General features: G+C 57.1%; 1 protein-coding gene across 1 annotated transcript in view; it reads right to left on the minus strand.

Annotated features, from left to right (window-relative positions):
• The window catches only part of TNFRSF1B (TNF receptor superfamily member 1B), a 35,811-nt gene extending 19,031 nt beyond the window's left edge, over positions 1-16,780 (minus strand). Inside the window, exon 1 of the mRNA XM_024749728.1 lies at positions 16,688-16,780. Within this exon, the coding sequence (XP_024605496.1) occupies positions 16,688-16,765 (78 nt within the window). The 5' untranslated portion in view covers positions 16,766-16,780. The remainder of the gene's footprint in view (positions 1-16,687) is intronic.
• Positions 16,781-16,786: the final 6 nt, after the last annotated feature.

Here is a 16,786-nt window from a genome sequence, read left to right on the forward strand (position 1 = left end):
AGGGGTGGGGGTGGGGGTGCTTCCCAGGAATCTGTACTGTTAAAAAAAAGAAAAGAAAAGAGAAAAGAAGAGAAGAGAAGAGAAAAGAAAAGAAAAGAAAAAAGAAAACCTGCCAAGCGATTCCCATGCTCCAGTGCTGAGCAAAGCTGAGCAGCAGGCAGGCCAGAGCAAGATGCGCTGGGACAGCACGTGGAGGAGACCTAGCAATCAAAGGCTGGGGGAGCCCCAAGACCGGAGGATCGTGCTTCCTGCAGCCCCCTTCGCACCACCATTCGCTGCACATTGGCTGCAACGCAGGCCTAAGTGCCCCCCCAGCCCCCCTGCAGCCCGCTGTGCCTCGCACTCTGACTGAGCAGCCCGGGCGGCAGCCTCCCCCCAACCCCACCGCAGACAGCACCCTGGGGGCAGGGTGGGGTCACACCTCCTTCCCTCGAGCCCCCTGCCCCCCAGGGTGGCGGGCACAGGTTTCAAGGACCCTGCACACGGTGGGCTTCCTCCCCCCAAGTACCCTAGGGGTAACTAGGGGAGCCCCTCACTCCTGTGGGCCCTGAGAGCCACAGGCCTGGCAGCTACCGGCGGGGGGAGGACTCCTCCGTCCCCCGCCCCCCCTCACCGGGGCAGCCCTCTGTGGTGGAGGCCAGGGCGCCTGCCCTGCTTGGGGGAGGATTTCCTGTCAGGGCCCAAAGGACCTGACGGGAAAGGGCCCTGCCTTGGCCAAGTCTGGGCTCTCTCTCCACCCATGGGGCAAGGGTTCCGGGACAAAGGCGGGCAGCTGGACCCCCAGGGCCCCCAGGCCACTGCCCAGTGGCCTCCCCTCCAGGGTCTTTTCCTGTCTGAATCCCGCTCTGAATCCCCTTCCCTACACTTCCTCCTGCCGCTCTGACTCCAGCCCGAGCTGCTGGCAGCGGGCGGAGGAGGTCAGCCCTCCTTTCAGCAATCTTGAGGCCTGTTTATGCTCTTGGACAGGAAAAAAAAAAAAAAAAACCAAACCACTGCCCTGTCATGGCTAAACAATGAGGAACAGAAAGCCCCTTGCAGAGTGGGACAAAAGGTCACTCCCTCCACTGCCCTACTCACCAGAGCAGAGGCTAAGCTGGGGCACAGCCCTAGGAGCTGGGTCTCAGGTCAGCAAAGGAGCCATACAAGCGGAGGGTCCTTGGAGGTGCCCAGAACATGGTGAGCAGCCTCTGGGAAACTCGGTGCTAAGGAAGCTTCTGTTCTTTTGTCTGGTGTCAGGGAGGCTCAGAGCCACACTCCACCCACCCACAGGGGAGCTCTGACCGACATTTTAGAATGAGGAAATGAATTGGGTAGTACCGAATTCACTCGGCACGCTTAGCAGAGCCAATCTTTCAAAATACAGCATCCCCAAGCAAACACTGGGAACCACTAGTGAGCACTAAGCACTCATCTAACAGGTGGGAAATCTGTGACCCAGCGTGTGTGTGTGTGTGTGTGTGTGTGTGTGTGTGTGTGTGTGTGTGTTGGGGGAGATTGGAGAAGATAGACGATGGATGGATGGGTGAACGGGTGGATGGATGATGGATGGATGGACAGATAGATAAAGAGAGGGAGAGAGGATGATAGATGAAAGGAAGGAGGGAGGGAGAGGGAAGGAGGGAGAGGGAAGGAAGGAAGGAAGGAAGGAGAGAAGGAAGGACCCATCTAACATCCAATTTGTGAGGCACATCTGATTGTGCCCATTTCACAGACGGGGAAATAGAGATGGAAAGAAGCCAACCCACCTCCTGGGGTTTCCCAAAGGCCATGCCAGGGCCCGGCTGGTGGCAGCTGAGTGATGCCTGTGCACAAGGGCCAACAGGGCCCATTGCTCATCCACCACAGGCCTCAGAGCTGCCTCACATTGGAGTCTGCAGCTCCATTTCCTCTACATCCCAGGAGTGACAGTACGTGTTGGACCCCCCATCGGATAGACTCCTCACCAACATTTCACAGATGGTTGAGAGGTGAAGCGATGCACCCAAGGCTACACCAGAAGAGCCACACCCCCGACACCGCTATCCTGCCTCCCTTCTCTTGTGGGCCCAAGCTTCCCTTGCCCTCGACACAGACCCAGGACCCCAAGCGCCTGCCAAACTCAGCACCCTCTCCCACCATGTGGCCTCCAGCACTCTTCCAGGTTCTCAGCTTTGGCCCTTCGGAGAGGAAAGGAAAACACAGGATATTCATTAGGTACCAACTATCTACAGGCCAGGCTGCAAGCACTTTATAATACCCCACTCCTACCCCCCAAAAGCTGGTGGGTACGTGCCCACTTCACAGCTCGGGGAGATCAAGTCATTTGTCTGAGGTCTGGGAGGGAAGAGGTGGAGTTGGGATGTGACTCTTGCTCTGGTCCCACTGGAGAAGTCTTTGCTCCCCTCCTCAGGACAGCTAAAGGGGCCAGCCCCTGGGATCCACCCTCTGCCCTGAGTCACCACCGTGCCACCAGCACCCGTTCATCCACCTCCACGCTGAGCGGAGCCTGGGGAGCTCGTTCACATGGGCACACGCACCCTCTCCCTCCCTCCCTCCCTTCCTCTCTCTCTCTCTCTCTCTCTCTCTCTCTCTCTCACACACACACACACACACACACCAGTGCAAGGGACCTCTCTCAGCCTCAGGCCAACATCCTCTGACCTCAGCTCTGACCTGGTTTCCCAGGTAACCACGCAGGAATCTCAGAAGAGCCCGTCTCCTGCAGCGGGCAGGGACATCCAGCACCTGAGACCCTGCCCTTCCCAGAACTGCTTGTTTCACGGGGATCCTTGACCTGTCAGGAGCTGGCAGCTCCTCAGCAAGCAGGAGTGGGGTCAGCAAAGGCTCAAAGGTAGGAGCCTGTGAACAGGGAGTGTTGGCCCAGCTGATCTGCAGCTGTGTCAAGTGCTGGAGGGACACGCGGGAGCCGATGACCGGGAAACACGGCCCAGAAGCGGGGGTGGGACTGAGGCGCAGCAGCTCAGGGCTGGCAGGAACCTTAGAGATGATCTCAGATGACCTCTCATTTAGTGGTGGAGAAAGACAGGGGCAAAGGTGGAAACGTTCATTCATTCATTCAACAAACATGAAGGTGCCGGGCACTCAGCCTCAAACATAAGCAAGTCCCTGCCCAGGAAGCTGGGCTCTAGTTGGGGAGACACAGACACGCACAGTGGAAAATGGGAGGTGGTAGCAGGAGCTAAGGAAAAGGGAAAAGCAAGGTGGGGCGAGAAGCCCCAGGGAGGATGTGCTCCGTGTGTTCCAGGCACAGCCAGGGGGCCAGGGCAGCTAGGTCAGGGTGGGCGAAGGTGAGGGAGAGGGTGAGGGCGCTAGGAGACAGGAACAGCAGCACCTTGTCCTGGAAGTTTGTATCGTGCAGAGCTGTTCACACGCGTTACCGTCTCTGATTCCTCATTCCAGTGCTGTGACGTTGGTAATATCGGTATTCCCAAGTCACAGATGAGAAAACTGAGCCTCAGAGGTCTCCTCACCTCCAGCTCTGTGTTCCTTCCCTGCCCCAGAAAGACTGGATCTCAACCCTCCCTGCCCTGGGCCCACCCCAAAGGTCCTCCCTCCCCCACTCAGGCACTTCTTCTACTGTGGGCGGTAACCAGCTTCTCTGTGCCTCAGCTTCCTCATCTGCAAAATGGTGGTGTGGCCTGGTTGAGGTTCTAAGCCCTTTCCAGCTCTGGCTTCTTCAGGATGGGCATCAAAAAGCTCAGCCCCCTCCCGAGACCTCAGGAGGATGGGGTGGGTGGGTGGCCCACCCACATGAGAGGTGGAAAAACTGAATAACCTAGGAGGTAGGGGCTGGGGTGTGAGGCAAGGCTGAGGGTGGGTGTGGGGAGGGGCTTCCTTGCCCCAGCTCTGCCCCTCAAACGCTCTCCGAGGGTGAGGGTGGCCTGAGCAAGTGTCCCCTGGGAGGAGGGGGGCTGGAGATGTCCATCCCCCCACGTATACGGACACCTGGCCTCACAGGAGGAGCTTTGGCCTCGGTTCAGAAGATCTGGATACATATGCTGGTCCTACGAGACTTGGGAACATCACTTACTCTCTGAGTCTCGACACTGTCATCCGTAAAATAGTGACATAACACCTTGCCCAGCCTCCTCCTTCCTCCTCGGGTTATTGTAGGCGCAAAGGCGGAGGGCAGGGGATCTTAACTTGGGTCCGTCATCTTCTCCCAGACTCCCAGGGGACCCGGGGGGGGGGGCGCTCTAAGGGTCTGCAAAGGCCCTGACACACATGTGGCCTTGTGTCGGATGGAATATTAGAACCGGGCTCTCTCTGCCTTAGTTTCAGCTAAGAACAGGCACGGCAAGGACAAGTCGCTGAGGGCAGGCGGCCCAGTTTTGGTGAGGCGCTAGGTGGCCCATGCAGGCCTTGCAATGGAGGGGGTTTCCCTCTCTCCTCAAGAGCAGGTCTGGGGAAGCTGACCCGTGACCCTTGGAGTTATGGAGTCACCCTCAGGCTGACCCCAGGCCCAGTCCTCAAGAAGCCCCAGGTCAGGAGACGGCAGTAGGCCAGCTGCAGGGACAGCGGAGTGGGCCTCGTTAAGGCAGAGGAAGGAGGGGATGCCTGCAGGTCAGATGTGGGCTTTCTAGGGTAGTGGCCTTGGGTGGTCTCCAAGGGACTTTATTCAAGCGGAACACCTGGAGGGGTGAGGGGACCCCTAAATAAAGAGTCTGGGTGAGTGACCAAAACCCAGCAGCCAGGGGTCCATTAAGTGGCCAGAGGACACAGTGTCCAGGATAAGGGACAGGGATGTGACTGTGAGTCCCTGAAAGAAGGTGAGCCTCAGAGGCCAGCAGGGGGCAAAGCCAGAGCAGGACCAGACTTACCTGGTGGGTGTGGCATGAATTTTCCCCACCCTCTACTCCCTCTCTTTCCCACTCCTCCCAACTCTCACCCTGGAGGACCAGAAACCACAGCTAGCAGCCAGGGCTGGAGGAGGGAGACTAGGGCAAGGTAGGCACTGCACTGGGGTCTGCCCAGTGAGCAGCAGGGCCACGGGACCAGGCAAGACCCTCTGATTGTGGAGTCAGCGCACCTTCTCGGGGAATTGGGCAACCCCGCGCCAGCTGACTTCCTGCCTCTCTGCTCCCCGACCAAGACCCTGCATGCACCCCAAGGTGGGGGCCCTCAGTCCCTTCTCCTATTTATAAATAGACTGCGAGAGGGGAAGGCAAAGAAAGACAGGCCTGGGGAGGGAGGAGGAAGTGGCCGCCACCAAGACAGTGTCATCTGAAAGCACTAAAGCTGTGGCGCCCTCTGCCCTTCCTGCCAGCACTGACGAAGCACTGCGGGGGTCTCCAAGGCTTTTTGATTTTCTGGAGACCCCCCCACCGCCCCCCCACTTAGATGCCAGTACCCTTGGGAAGGGGTCCCACTCCCAGCCTTCCCCAGGAGCACCCCTGGGCAGGGTGAGAGCAGGAAGGGGATGTGGTGGGAAGAAGGCCACGGGGGGAAGCTTCAGGCTTGAGGAGTACACATGCCCCACAAAACTTCTCTTTTCACAAAGTGGGAGAGACAGGGACTGCTCGGACCCAGGAGTAGTACCTACGGTGTGCAGACAGTGCTGAGTGAGCAGGCCCACATGCATTCTCTTGTTTTATCTCTGCACCAACACAACGAGGTCAGCATCACCCCATTTTAGAGATGCAGAAACAGAGGCTTCCGGATATTCGATAGCATGTCCGGGGCCACGTAGCCAGCGAGCGGCAGAACTAGTCCCAGCTGCATCTCCCTCAGTGTCCCCAGACAGGCTCATACCCTGTGGTCTTCTCTTGCTCCCTCATTTCACAGAGGAGAGGCCCAGAGAGGGAGAGTGACTCCCCGGAGAACGCACGGTGAGCAAGGTGTGGGCGGGTTCAATGACTCTCCCAGGCAAAAGGGTCTCCAGGATGCCAGGGACAGACACTGCAGCCATGGAGCGGAGCAGAGGCGTCTGCCCAAGGACCCAGGGAGGGAAACTGGCTTCAACCAATAGAGAAACCACATCATTTCCATGGCAGGTCCCTGGGGCCCTGGCATATGCTGAGAGACAGCAGAACCATTTTGGCTTCAATCTTAGGGGGTTCTCGGGAGTCCCGCAGACTTCGGGGTGCAGCTGACACGGCGATGACGCCAGAGCCAGGCAGTGGAGGCTCATCTGTCATCACGGAGAGGAACGGCATCTACGTCAGGAGGACCGACCACATCACAGGCGGCGGCCAAGGGTGACACATCCCACTCCCGGCCTGCTGCCTGTGATGTCGCTTTAGAAGTGAGCTGGGGGAGGACAGGAAGCCCGGCCTGGTATCCGGTTCTTGGGGTCAGGCTTTGTGCTAAGCACCGGGGTACAAAGATACCGGGGCGTGGTCCTTGCCCTCAAGGAACCCTCGGTCTAGTTGCAGAAAACACCCTAACCCTTTCCATCCCCTCCCAACACACACCCCAGGCCCAGCCACCACCTACAACCTCCTCACTCTCGGTCCCCAGGTTTCCCAGACAGACTTGAAGCCACCTTCCTACACCAAGTCTGTCCTGAGCTCAATGTCCTCAGCCTGGGGCCCGGGGGCCACTGCCTGGGCCCTGCCAGCGTCTCCCACTCAGTCTTCACCTCACTCTGCATCATCCCTCTGGCTCTGGTACCCTCCTTCCCGTGTCCTCCTGCTGCTACCTCTGCCCAAACATCCTGCCCTCCCCTCTTGCAGGGCTAACTCTTTGGCTTCCTTCCAGAGTCCTCTCCACTACCATCTCAAGGAAACCTCCTCCGGACCCGCAGATGGGGTCAGAGGTCCCCCTCGAGGGCTCCAGCAACAACCCGGGTATACCTCTCTAATTCATGAACCACCTTTTGGTTAATCATTTGCTTCCCTGTGTCTCCCCGTCTGCACCCTCGAGCGTGAGCTCTGAACCAGACACCTGGGTTTCGGTCCCAGCTCTGCCACTCACCAGCCTCAGTTCTGCCATCTCTGAAACGGGGACAAAAGCAGTGCCCACCTCATGGGGCTGTTATGATTCACTGGGCCAAGGCGTATGGAGTGCGCCATGCCCAGCGGCAGCAAGAGCTGAGCGTCAGTCGTTGGGTTTTTATTACTCACGGCTCTACACCCAGCCCAGCGCACAGCCCACAGCGGGTACCTAACAGATGCTGAATTGTTTAACAGAAGCAAAGTTTCATTTCCAATTAGTTGAAATGAGCTGGGGCTAGCAGGAGAACTGGGCAGGAAACAGGCTTATAGAGAGAGAGGGTGGCGTCCCCAGAATGGCAGAGCCCCTCATGGCCACTGCAACCACCCTGACTTCTGGGTGGTAGTTTAAGCACAGAGCTCGGAAGGGGCTGCCTGGGGTGGGATCTTGGCTCTGCCTCTGGTGAGCTGAGAGCCTGAGCCCAAAGCTTAACCTCTGTGCCTCGACTGCTTCTCCTATCAAATGGGGATGATGATGGTACACCCTTCCCAGGTGGCCTTGAGGACAGAAGGCACTCGGGGCATGTAATGCATTAGACCCGTGCCTGGCACCCACGAAGCACCCCCGGACGTCAGTCCTCGCTCAGGGTTTGCTGCACTCTCCCAGACCCCAAAGGGAAATGACAGAGGGGGGCCTTTTTATCCCCACCTCACCACTGAGAGGAAAACCAAAGCCCAGGGAGAAGGTCCCAAGGTCCTGGCAACAGAGGCAGGCAGGCTCCCAGGAATCCTGACCCTCTGCCCATGGGGGGCTCATCACATTTCATGCCTGAGATGCAAAGGCCAGCCCTGCCCAGCCTCATGTCCACCCCAGCAGCAGCCAGGGTGAGCGAAGCCGGGTTCACGCTGGGGCTGAGCACAAGAACTCCAGGAATACACGAGGGTGACACTGTCCACGGTCAGGTCACAGGGACGGGGCTGATGCCATGGGCACCTCATGTTGCAGGATGGGGTGGAGAAGGACGGCTCCCCTTTCTCCCGAGTGTCTCTGTCTCCAGAGACAGCCCAAAGCCCAAAGCCCAACTCCACCTCCCTGAAGCCTTTGATCCTTCCTTCCTGTCCTGCTACTAACCTCTCAGCCAGAGCTCTCGCCTAAACTATTGCAACATTCTCTCCACCTCATCTGTCCTTCCCACTGAGGCCTGGGTGACGTTCCTAATACACCCTCTGCTCTGGTCACTCCCTCACTCAAAAACTATCAGCGGCTCCCCGTTGCCTCAACTCCTGATACGAAGTGAGTGTGGTAGCTGAAAGCACAGTCACTGGAAAAAAGATGCCTGGCTTTGAATCCAGACTCCCCTCTATTGGAGGGCAGCATCAAAGGAGTTTTGCTTTTTTTTTTTTTTTAAATAAATGAGGCTAAAAAACCTCAGTCTTCTCATCTGCAGAATGGAACTGATAACAGTATATACCTCATGGGACTGTTGTGAGGATTAAATGAGATAACACATGTAAAGTGCTTAGTAAACGCTCCACAAATTACAGTGGCGGGCTTTCCTGGTGGCACAGTCGTTGAGAATCTGCCTGCCAATGCAGGGGACATGGATGGGTTCGAGCCCTGGTCTGGGAAGATACCACATGCCGCAGAGCAGCTGGGCCCGTGAGCCACAACTACTGAGCCTGTGCGTCTGGAGCCTGTGCTCCGCAACAAGAGAGGCCGCGACAGTGAGAGGCCCGCGTGCCGCGATGAAGAGTGGCCCCCGCTCGCCGCAACTAGAGAAAGCCCTCACACAGAAACGAAGACCCAACACAGCCAAAAATAAATAAATAAAATACTGAATACATAACTACTTAAAAAAAAAAAAAGTTACAGTTGCTACAATGTTTTAATTTAATTTTAAAATTTTTTACTACTTCCAGAAACTGGTCCTAAACAGCCTACAGCCTCAAGTGCCATCGCCACCCATAACAGGCCTGTTGCTCCAGCTAGGATGGCCTAGCTACTATCCCCTGCTATCCCTACTCCTGGCATCCACTCAGCCCAATCCTGACCACCCTCCAGGGCTCAGCTTTTAAAAAGATCCTTGTGTGGTCACTGCGGGAAGAGGCATGTGGGGGACAGAGTCAGGAAGGTGTCAAAAGATGAGGGGGGTGACCAAGGGGCCAGGCCAGGAAGCGAGTGAAGCCATGGGGTGGTGGGGGAGGGGCTTGAGAGAGCTAGGAGGACAGGACAGGAAGGAGCAGAACTGGGGGCTTGTGAACGCGGAGCAGGAGGTGACAGGCTCACCAGGAACAAGCTGAACCTCTGCGCGTGGCAGACAGAAGCGGGGCTCTGGGTCAGCAGGAGGGAGGACACGGAGGGGTGCCCAGGATGCTGGCGGCCATCCCGGTAACTAAAGCCAAGTGCTGGGAGCCCTTCCCTAAGAGTCACTGTCAAGTCCAGACCTGGGCCTTGAGCTGGAGACCCACAGAGGCCGGAGCTGCAGGCCACCTCCTGCCCAAAGTCACTCACCCTCTCTATCCCCTTCCCCCTCCCCTTTGTCTAACACTCAGGCTGGGCCAGGTCTCTGCTGATCTCCACTTCCAGCTGGGCCAGCTGGGGGTCAGAGAGGAGAAGGGAACTGGCCAAGCCCTCCCGAGCTGGAGGCTGAGCCAGGGCTGGGCCCAGGACCCCCACTCCCAGCCCCACGCTCCGGTCCCTTCCGCAGCCTCCGGCATCTCTCCTGAATGGCACTGGAGAAGGCTCTCCACGGACAGTCCGGCGGATGCCCATCCAGAGCCCCCTGCCCCAAATCCCTCCCCGTGCTGCTCTCACCCTCAGGCCCTCTCAGTTCCCCGAATATGTGGCCAAATCAGCTACACCCCCTGCAGGGCCAGGCTCAGGTGGAAACAGACAGGTGGGCCCCTGTCTGGACAGCAGAGGAAAACAAAAGCCCCTGGGGATTTCCTCCAGCCAAAGCACTGAATCAACCCGGGGTCCCAGCTCTGAAGCTGGGGGCAGAGTAGTGGTTTGCTGGCCAAAGGGATCCAGCCGTGTCCCTCGACGTCCCCCGGCACTGCCAGTTGTCCCCACGCGTGCCCACTCAGTATCTGCTACCAAGAACGGGAGGGCGGCTGGCCGGCCCGGGGCCTGGGAGATGGGCTCTGCCGCCGTGTGAGCCGGCTAACAGGTCTTGTTCTAGTAACAAAATGGAGAGTCTTGCAATCCTCAACCTCTGCAGGTGACACCTGAGATGCAGCCTGTTCCAACCTCTCCTCTTCTGCAAAGAGGAAGTAGAGGCTGAGAGCTAGGGCGGTGTGTCACGGTCAACAGGCCACCAGGGCAGAGACAGACCACAGCTGGAGTCTGGACTCTCCTGCACAGCTGCCCCGCCCCCCAACTCCCCCCAGCATTGCTCACACCTGGGGCAGATGGAAATCGACTCCTTCAAACCCCCATCGGTGAACAGACACTTTCTCTTCCTGGGCTCGCACCTCGAGTGTCCCAAACCACAGTGATGTCACCACCACCTGTGACCTCATGACACGACACGATGGAAAATGACCGTGGGCCCCAGAGTCCCAGCCCCACAGTCAACATCTCAGCAGAGGGGCACAAACACCCAAAGCCCTGGGACTCAGAACCAGGGGGACAGCTGTGAGTCCATCACAGGTGACAAAGCCTTCTTCAAGGAACCCCACCCCCCACCCCGCACTCAAGGCTTCCCCGAACCTGTGGGATCCCAGGCGGCGGGCCCCGCAGTGATGCCCACAGCACGGACTTTCCCGTGGTGCCCCAAAGGGTCTGGCTTCTGAACTTTAAGAGGGGCTAATCAGGTAGTAAGGGGCGGGGAGGTGGGAAACGCGTGAAGCCTGTTCTGCCTGAGGGGTGTGCGTCTTGTCTCGGATGCAAGCTGACCAGCAGCCAGGGATTCTTGATGCTACTGCGGCCTGAGTCAAGGAAATCCTTCCAGCTAAAACAAGTGGGACTGAGGTCAGCAAGAAGGGAGACTGGGAATCAAAGATATTAATGGTGGGGAGTGGTGGACTCTCCTTCCTGGGAAAACTCTTAGACCCCCCTCGCCCCCAGTCTGTGGCCTCCATCAAGCACAGGCAACACTGATACTTCCCCAACATTCCAAGGGAGTGTTAGGATCAGTGCTGTTATGTTTTATAGATAGGGGTGCTTAGGCCCAGAGAGGTTAAGTAACCCGAGCGAGGTCACACAGTGAGCCGGAGACCACAGTGTACAGATGGGAACTCTGGTCTCTCGGGCCCCAGGCCAGTGCTCCTTCCTCAGGGTCCTGCTGTCTCGGAAATCACTTGGAGGCTGGGGGATGGACAGCATGACCTCAGAAGAGCCTTCATAAAGCTTCCCCTTTTCAGGGTTACAGGTAAATACAACCTTCTGGATCACGGAGGTCAGAGATGGAAGAGATTTTAAAGACAGCCTGGAATCAGCCCATGCCCATCTTGCAGGTGGGAAAGTCGAGGCCTTCTGCATCCCCTTCACAGAGAGGTCATGAGACTCCTCTATTCTATGCCACATGTGCCCCTTGCTCACCCTCAAATGAGATCCAGCACCTGTCACTCACTGAAAGGAGTTGGGAGGGGGAGGGGAGGATTTCCTGACCCCGCAGCCTGTGCCACATGCCAGGCTCCTAAGGCCAGGCAGTTGGGTGGGTGGTGTGAGAGGCCCTAGGACGCGGGCTCTGGATCAGGAAGCATAACCAGGAGAAGGCGGGCAGGAGGGAAACTGTCCTCAGGGATGCTGGGCAGGAGCTCTGGGCAAATGGAGGTCTGCCACCCCTACCTCAGAGCCCTGTGGCTCAGAGACAGGGACTCCGCCTCCACGGTGAATCCCAGGCCCTGCGAAGCCACAGATGCTCAAATAGCCACCAATGGGCTGCATAGCATATAAAGCACTTTTAATCCTGACAACCAGCCAGTGAGGTGAAGGATCATTTTTCTATTTTACAGATGGGAACACAGAGGCAGGCTCCCAGAGATGGAAAGACTTGTCAAGGTCACACAGTCTATAAACAGCAAAGTAAGAAGTGAGCCAAGGTCTGTCCAGTTCTGAGGCCACAGCGTTTCTTCTAAGTCATCAATATTGCTTCCCTGGGGCCTGGCGGGATGTCCAGAAGCGGGAGCCACAGCAACTCCACTTTGTTTCTGTTTCCCTTGGTAGCACCCTTCTCTCCACCGTAACCCCTGGCTTCCCTTGCTGCCTGCTTCTGGGCAAGTCACATGCTTCCTGGGCTCTTAAATCACTGCCAGTGGGTGGCCCTGTCACGAGCCAGGAGGGGGATGTGGGCGGGTGAGCACTTTGGGGAGAGCACCACTAGCCTCAGCAGACTCAACACAGCAGAGGAAGAACCCAGAGAAATATCCCAGAGAGAGTGAGACGAACTGGAGCCCAGCCCTGCCACCACTGGCTTTCCAAACTCTTCTGTCTCATCCATAAAGCAGGGTCATTATGAAGGTCAGATGAATATTTTCGGACATTAATTCAATATTTTTTAGCACCCACTACATGCCAGGCACCGTTCTAAGCCAATGGTTCTCAACTGAGGCAATTCCCCCCAGGGGACATTTTGCAGCATCTGGAGACGCTTTTAACTGTCAGAAATGAAGGACAAGTGCTGCTGGCATCTAGTGGGTTGAGGCCAGGGATGCTGCTAAACATCCTACAACTCACAGGACAACTCCCACAGCAACCATATGGCCCGAATGCCAAGAGAACTGAGAACAAGAAATCCTCTTCTAGGCTACGAACAAGTGAACAAGTCCCTGCCCTCACCATGCTTAACACTCTAGTAGAAAGACACAATGCAAGTGAAAGAAATATAATAGGCCATGAGTGTTACAGAGGAAAACAAAGCAGGTCAGGGGAGTGAGAGTACCTGGTGGGGAGCTTTTATAGGTAGGATGGCCAGAGAAGGCATTCCTGAGAAGAATTCATTTCAGCAAAAGAAAGTGCAGGAAGGAGACCTGAGGATTATCAGCGGGAGGAGCGTTCAAGGTAAAGGGGAAGCAAGTGCAAAGGCCCTGAGGCAGGGGTGTGTGTGGCATGTCTGAGAAACGGAAAAGCAGCCCACATGGCATAAACCTGAGAACTAAGTTGATGTGTAGAGCTGAATGAACCACACACACAAACACCCACGGATGGCATCAAAACTCTCCCCCTCCAACCTTCTTGGCTACTCCTCCAGGAGCCACTGGGCCAAACCCAGGACCACAGTGAGGGTCACATCCTCAGTCAGCAAACAGGTCCCCTCTGGCATATTAGACAGGGGACAAAGAGACATCCCAGGACAGCAGGTACCCTGGATCACCCATCTCCACCAAAGGCCAATGTCCCCAGGCCAAGCTAGGAGTCCCCAACCTCTCCCCTAACTCGAGCTGGCCCCAGGCCCCTAGGTATTGAGGCCCCTCAGCCTCAGGCCAACCCAGCAGGTAGAGATCCCCTCAGCCCCCTCCCAGCAACAACAGAAAGCCAGACAGCTAGAGCCCTGCCCATCCCCATTAGATGGCACCAAATGCTCACCTATCCTGCCAGCTGTACTGGCGTTTGTTTGCTGAATGAATGGATGACGAGATGAATGAATGATGCATTCCACACCAGCCAGCAAATACAGCTTTTAAAGGAGGCAAAAACCCTGCAGGCAAAGTGATTCTGCCACGCCTGCAGCAGCTCAGGTCTCCCTGGGGCTCTTTCTACAACTTGATTTATTACATCGGACACAACTGAGTATCCACCGTGTGCCAGGGACCCGGGTGGGGGCAGACGGGGGATACAGGCATGGGGAGGGTAGAGTAAGAAGAGCTTTGGAATCAGGCAGACCTGCATTCGAACCTCCCCACCCACTACCCTCCAGTTCTATAATCCTGGGAACTACCATAACCTCTCTGAGCCTCAAGCTTCCGCATCTCTAAAGGGGAACGCCACCTTTTAAGAGTTGCTATAAGGAAGGTTTCAGCAAGATTCTGCAGTTAAATCCTAAGCATGCTGCCTGGTACTTAGTAGGCATTCAAACAACAGGTGCTATTGTGGTGCTAATAATAAGGAGGAAGACCCCCCCAGTACCTGCCCTCAAGGAACTTTCCATCTATTGAGGTGGATAGAACACAACCAGATTAAAATCAGAATGTAGTCTGTCCTAGAGAGGGATGAAGGGCTGGGAGTTCAAAGAGCAGAGGATCAAATCCAACTGGGAAGGATTCTCCTGGTGGCACAGTGGTTAAGAATCCGCCTGCCAATGCAGGGGACACGGGTTCGAGCCCTGGCCGGGGAAGATCCCACATGCCTCGGAGGAACTAAGCCCGTGTGCCACAACTACTAAGCCTGTGCCCTAGGGCCCGAGAGCCACAACTACCGAGCCCGTGTGCCGCAACTACTGAAGCCCGCGCGCCTAGAGCCCGTGCTCTGCAACAAGAGAAGCCGCCGCAATGAGAAGCCCACGCACCGCAGTGAAGAGCAGTCCCAGCTCGCCGCAACTAGAGAAAGCCCACGCGCAGCAACGAAGACCCAATGCAGCCAAAAAAATAAATAAAATAGAAAATAAATAAATTTTTAAAAAAATCCAACTGGGAGAGTGAGGAAAGGCTTTGGCGTGGGGGGTGGGGGGAACGTGCAAAAGACCCTTAAGGATGGGGGAAAGGGTGCACCACGGAGAGAGACAGCATGGAGTACGAAGATACACAATGGCCGTGTTTCGTAGGGTATAGGGTACGATGCAGAGAGGTGGCAGGAAACACCCGGAGACCTCACTCGCTCTGGCCTGAGACACCTGGGGGAGTTTCTGCCTTGGCCACTGGGAGCCTTTTGCTTCCCAGGCAGGGAGAGAGGCACTCCAATTTGAGGAGGGCCACTCTAGTGATGCCACCAAGGAGGATCAGTGGGAGAGGGGGCAGGGGCCAGGGGACCAGCTAAAAGGCTGTGAAGACAGTCCCGGAGGAGGGAACCTGACTGATACAGGAGCTGGGCACACGGGAGGGAAGTGAGAGACTCAGGAGAACCCCTCAAGCAACTCCAAGACTAGGAGCTGCTGTCCTGCAGAGAAGCCCTGTGCCTCCTCCCCCCAGGGGCTCGTGTGTCCCCAGGTTCGCTGAGGCACAGTGATGCCCCTAGTCTTGGCACACTGCAGTCAGGCTGGGGACCAGAGCCACCAGCATCCACACTCAAGTCTCAGACCTGGGACTCTCCTGACCTCCTCTGTTTACAGAACAACCTCTGGGGCAGCGCCCCCAGGTCCCACCATGGCACCAACTGTGAATGAGTCAATTCTGGTCTGACCACCTCCATCCTCTGCCTTGAGCACTGAACTCTAAAGGTGTCTTTAGCCTTAGCTAGTGAGTCACCTCACATGAGTCAATGCCACCTCCCACCTTCCTCCCTGGTCAAGATATCCAGATGGGTCAGCACACACCCATCCATCAGGGTAAGATCGTGAGGAAAGGATGAGGCACACCTCCTCCCAGCCAAGAGAGGAAAGGAAGAGGCGTCCCTTTGGAAGAAAGAGAGCCCCCCATGCCCTCCCATGAAACACAAGGAGTTTGCTGAGCCTCAGTTTTCCTACTCTGCAAAATGGGGCTATTCTTTTTTTTAATTAATCAATTAATTAATTTGTTTGTTTGTTTTTGGCTGCGTTGGGTCTTCGTTGCTGCACGCAGTCTTTCTCTAGTTGTGATGAGCGGGGACTACTCTTTGTTGCGGGCTTCTCATTGCGGTGGCTTCCCTTGTTGTGGAGCACAGACTCTAGGTGTGCAGGCTTCAGTAGTTGTGGCGCACGGGCTTAGTTGCTCCGCGGCATGTGGGATCTTCCCGGACCAGGGCTCGAACCCGTGTCCCCTGCATTGGCAGGCGGATTCTTAACCACTGCGCCACCAGGGAAGTCCAAAATGGGGCTCTTCTGTCTTACCAGACCATGGAGATAGCCACAAGAGGCAAAGGTGGAAGAATCCTCTGTACACTCTCTCTCCCTTGCTATTGTGGTGGGTGCAGTTAGCGCTGAATAACAGCTCTGGGGTCTCTGCTCTCTCCATTTTCCTGGAGCCCCTTAGACATCATGTTTGTCTTGATAACCAGCCCAGAAGTCCTCCCTCACCCCTGTCGCCCAGAGCTCAGGCACAGATCCTTGGGGAGGTCAGCCCAGGGGAACCTGAGGGCACTGTCTCTCTCCCTATCACCCCAGAGTCCACAGACGGCAGGCTCTGAAGTGGCCACTGGACACTCCAGGTGGGTCCTGGGGAAGGGGTCTGGGCAAAGGGCATGGAAGACAGTCCACAGTCTGACTGTGCCCTTATTAGGTGCTACTGCACACCTGGCCCTGTTCTTTTACACACGCAGCCCCAGTATTTCTAAGAAAGAGGAAAACCGTAGCTCAGAAGGGAGGAAGTCTTCTGACGAAGGTGCCGGGCATCTGTAGTGGGGACAGAGCCCCAGTACAGATCACTGCCTACCCCCACCCCCAAGTCACCCCGGAGAGGCCAGGGGTCGCAGGGATAACGGGAGTTGGGTTTCACAGTCTGGCTGGGATCTGCCCAGGGCCCGCTGGCCGGCCACCGACGGCGGAGGGACCAAGGTGCGACTCCGGGTCGCGGTGGCCAGAGTTCCGGCCCCGGGCGCACGTGTGCCAAACCCGGGGTGCCCAGAGGGTCTCCAGCGGCGTGCATCTGATCCGGTGTGGCGGGTGCTGCGTCTCCGTGGCTCCGAGCCCCGCACCCCTGTCACGGCGCCCCGGACGCCCCGGGGCGGGGGACGCGCGCCAGCCTGGGGTGGATGGCATGGCGCCCCCCCCCCCGCCCCAGACAGGGTCGCGCGAGTCACCTACCTGGGTGGGCACGGCGCGCCCTGCGGCCCAGAGCTGCAGTCCGACGGCCAGCGCGGCCCAGAAGGCGGTGGGCACCATGGGTGCGGGCGGCTCGGCGGG

Source organism: Neophocaena asiaeorientalis, unplaced genomic scaffold (genome assembly GCF_003031525.2).
Source record: "Neophocaena asiaeorientalis asiaeorientalis breed wild unplaced genomic scaffold, Neophocaena_asiaeorientalis_V1.1 scaffold275, whole genome shotgun sequence".
Classification (NCBI taxonomy): domain Eukaryota; kingdom Metazoa; phylum Chordata; class Mammalia; order Artiodactyla; family Phocoenidae; genus Neophocaena; species Neophocaena asiaeorientalis.